The sequence below is a fragment of the Lipotes vexillifer genome, unplaced genomic scaffold, assembly GCF_000442215.2.
Source record: "Lipotes vexillifer unplaced genomic scaffold, Lipotes_vexillifer_v1.1 scaffold1267, whole genome shotgun sequence".
Classification (NCBI taxonomy): Eukaryota; Metazoa; Chordata; class Mammalia; order Artiodactyla; family Lipotidae; genus Lipotes; species Lipotes vexillifer.
The window spans coordinates 364,648-367,938 of NW_006790372.1; the positions used below are offsets into that span (position 1 = coordinate 364,648).

Sequence of the window (3,291 nt, forward strand, 5' to 3'; positions counted from 1 at the left end):
ATTCCTGCTCTTGACTCATGAAATACAGCTTGGTCTGGTTCACTAACCTTGACAAGCGTTCCCAGAAACTTCAGGCTTCACAAATAAAGTTTTAGGAGCATATTTGACTGTGTGGACACCGGGTCTTTTAAATATTGACGAAAAAAATCTGTGCGGTGATATTCTATTTTTCTCCATCCCATGACCCTTCAACCACTCATGTTTTCAAAGGAGAAGCCAGATTAGGGCTCCAGATGTTTGGAATCCAAATGAGAGCTCCTCACAGAGGAAATCTACCGCCTTCTGTCTTCAAAGATCAAAATCTCAGCCAGGGGTGAAACAATGAGGTCATCGTAGGCATGTTTGCCTGGTGTAGGACTGACCTCTGTTCAGAATATATAAGAATTTCTAGTTTTAAAGGCTCCCCAGCCCCACAAACAGTTCAGAGTGGTTTCTCAGTTCCCTGGCTGCAGGGTCTCTCATGCTCCATCAGGAAATGCCCTTTTGTGTCAAACTTCAAATCTCATCTGCTTCTGCTTGGGCCATTTTTACTTGCTGTATCTTTGCAGGGGTAAAGCAAATCAATAAGAATCACCCCTTAGGAAAGTGGGGAGAGGATATGTCCAGGAAATTCACGGAGGAAATACAAACCTGCAATGAATATGTGAAAAGATGCTTAAACTGGGAATTGAGATGATTTTCACCCATATTAACAAAAATATCAAGTGATGGCAAGGGTATAGAAACATGGGCACTCTTGTACAACAATGCTGATGTAAATAAATTCTAATAGATACTCTGTGGGGTAATTGGTCATTGGCTTTTAAAATTAAAAATGCCCATTACCCTTACATCTGGTAATTCGGATCCTTAGCATCAACACTAGAAATGAGTACAACGAGGACTGTTCAAGGATTTCCACTGCAGCACTTCCATTTTTTAAAATAGCAAAAATTTGGAAACAACCTATGTGTTCATCAAAAGGGAAATGGCTAGATTAAACTTCGGGGTGGAGGAAAAGATCTTAAGGACATATTATGTGACCAAACAAACCAACCACAAACGGCACAGAATATATACTTATGATTATAGTTTGGGAAAAAACCCAGAAAATGAAACTATTGTTATACATATTCATACATATCCTTGATCATGCACAGAAAAAGACCAGAAAGACAATAGTGGGACCGAGAGAACATCAAGGGAGACTTTTGCATTGTCTGTGTTGCTTGCTGTTGTTTAAGAACATATTCATATATTTGTTGTAGAATTATTTTTTTTCCTAAAGTGTTTCCTAGATATAGATCAGAGGAAGAACGTGGGCCTCGGTGGCTGTAGTGAACACGACTTCCCTGGGAGACAGCAGTGGGTAAAGTAAATAGGCGAGAAATCAAAAGACCCAGGTAATAGCCTGAATCTGTCATCAATCTGCTGTGTGACCTGGGAAGTCATTTTCCTTCTCAGAGACTGTTTCCTCTACCATCTGTGGATAAGATGAGAAGCTCACGAAGATACCTTCGCTTTCTAATATTTTATGATTCCCTAAGTCTCTGCCTTTAATGTACAATATGTCTGGTCCCTTTTGATGGCTTTTTATACTTTTCCTTCAAATTCTGGCATAGTTTGACATTTCACTGTACTGCAAATGGAAAATAATGAAAGAGGAGGTAGAGCGGGGTCACTCTCTTCCCTGTTCGGCTATGTTTTTAAGGTTTTGGTTGACCTGTTTATGCTACCTTCCTTTGACAATGTAAGCTCTTAGGCTTGTTTGAATGTGATGAGAGTGCAAATACAATGCTGCAAGTCGGAAGCTCTCAATTCTACAGGGTGGCCATAAATTTAGAAACGTAGATTGGCTTTTATTTTTTTTATGGATTGATTCCCCCCCCCCCGAATACTTTTGCTGAGTTATACTAAAGATGCAGGTTTCTTCAGTGCAAATCAAAAATACAAATCATCTGGGGCAACACGTCACATATGCATATACGAGGATTGATAGAAATGCTGTATCAAGGCACTGTGTTCATTGCAATTTGCACAACAATTTGAACTGGTCATGGCTATTAAAGGACAATACATTGAATAAATCACTTAATGTTTTGAAACGTGTCCTATGCCTTAATATAATATCTATAAATCATTCTTTATGTATAGTCACCTATTTTTCTGGACTTTATGGCTACCCTTGATTTTGGATGAAGCACATTCCTAGTCTGTAGATAACGATTGGACCACTTGTCCCCCAGAGTGGTAGGGAAGAGCCTACCTATAAATGAGCTATGAAAATTGACGTGCATCTACAAACATATCATAATCTGGTTCTGCACAACTTAATTGCCTTTTGGAAATACCCCAGATGAAACTTTGAGGAAACTTTGCTATTGAGTCAATGAAAGAAACCACTTCCCAGTCCGTCAGAGACTTTGACTAATCTAGTTCTGCCTATCATTAGTCAGCAAAGCTCCTTCCAGCTGGTCTTCGTCACTTTGCTTGTTCCATGAGGTCATAAGAGTAAATTCTAAGCAGTTTAATTCTAAAGAAAACACACACACTTCAGATATCGGCTCCTGTGACTATCTGTCTTTCAACAATGAAGGAAGCAACTTACTCGCGCTCCTTTCTCAGGAGAGCATTTACAGCCCCCAATGCAGTCTTGGCCTCCACATGGCTTTCCATAGGGCTTCTTCTCTCCCTATTAAAAACAAGAAAAAAATTAAAAAGTTAGTGAACCAGGTGAAGCAAGAAGCAATGCTGCCCAGGAAGCATACCCCTTAGCCACACTCCTCCTAACCAAATAAATCAGAGCAGCTTAATCATCTCACTTGGCGGTGTCATGAGTCACATGAAATAAAAAGCCATCTTAAGCTAGCACCCTTTTCGGTCAGGTCTATACCTCACTATATAGCCAGCTTGGTAGCTGGTTGGGGAACCGTGACATCTCCCCACATAAGTAGAAATTCCAGCCACAAAATACAAGAGCATTTCTTTACATGGGGCTGGAAATAGACTCTAGCTGTATCCCTAAGCCCCGCTGGACTTATATATTTGCACTCATTGAGAAAGCAGCAGCTGTAGCAGAGAACTTGAGAGAAATTCAAGTGCCAGAAATGTAATGATAGATGAAAATAGCCACCCTGTACTCTGCCCTCAGAATTGTTCTCCTCAGGGTCCCACTTTCAGCACAGCATTCAAACTCCTGTGCCCAGTTAGTCAGATCCAACTTTCTCAGGTGATACTGTACACTATTCCCTAAACTCTCCAATCCAACTTCCTTTTCCCTTCTCTGCTTTTTTCTGGGGTGGGGGGGGGGGG

General features: G+C 40.7%; 1 protein-coding gene across 1 annotated transcript in view; it reads right to left on the reverse strand.

The window, feature by feature from the left end:
• The window catches only part of COL4A6 (collagen type IV alpha 6 chain), a 168,379-nt gene that overhangs the window by 160,810 nt on the left and 4,278 nt on the right, over window positions 1-3,291 (reverse strand). Inside the window, exon 2 of the mRNA XM_007463675.1 lies at window positions 2,588-2,671. Coding sequence (XP_007463737.1) covers window positions 2,588-2,671 — 84 coding nt within the window. The remainder of the gene's footprint in view (window positions 1-2,587; window positions 2,672-3,291) is intronic.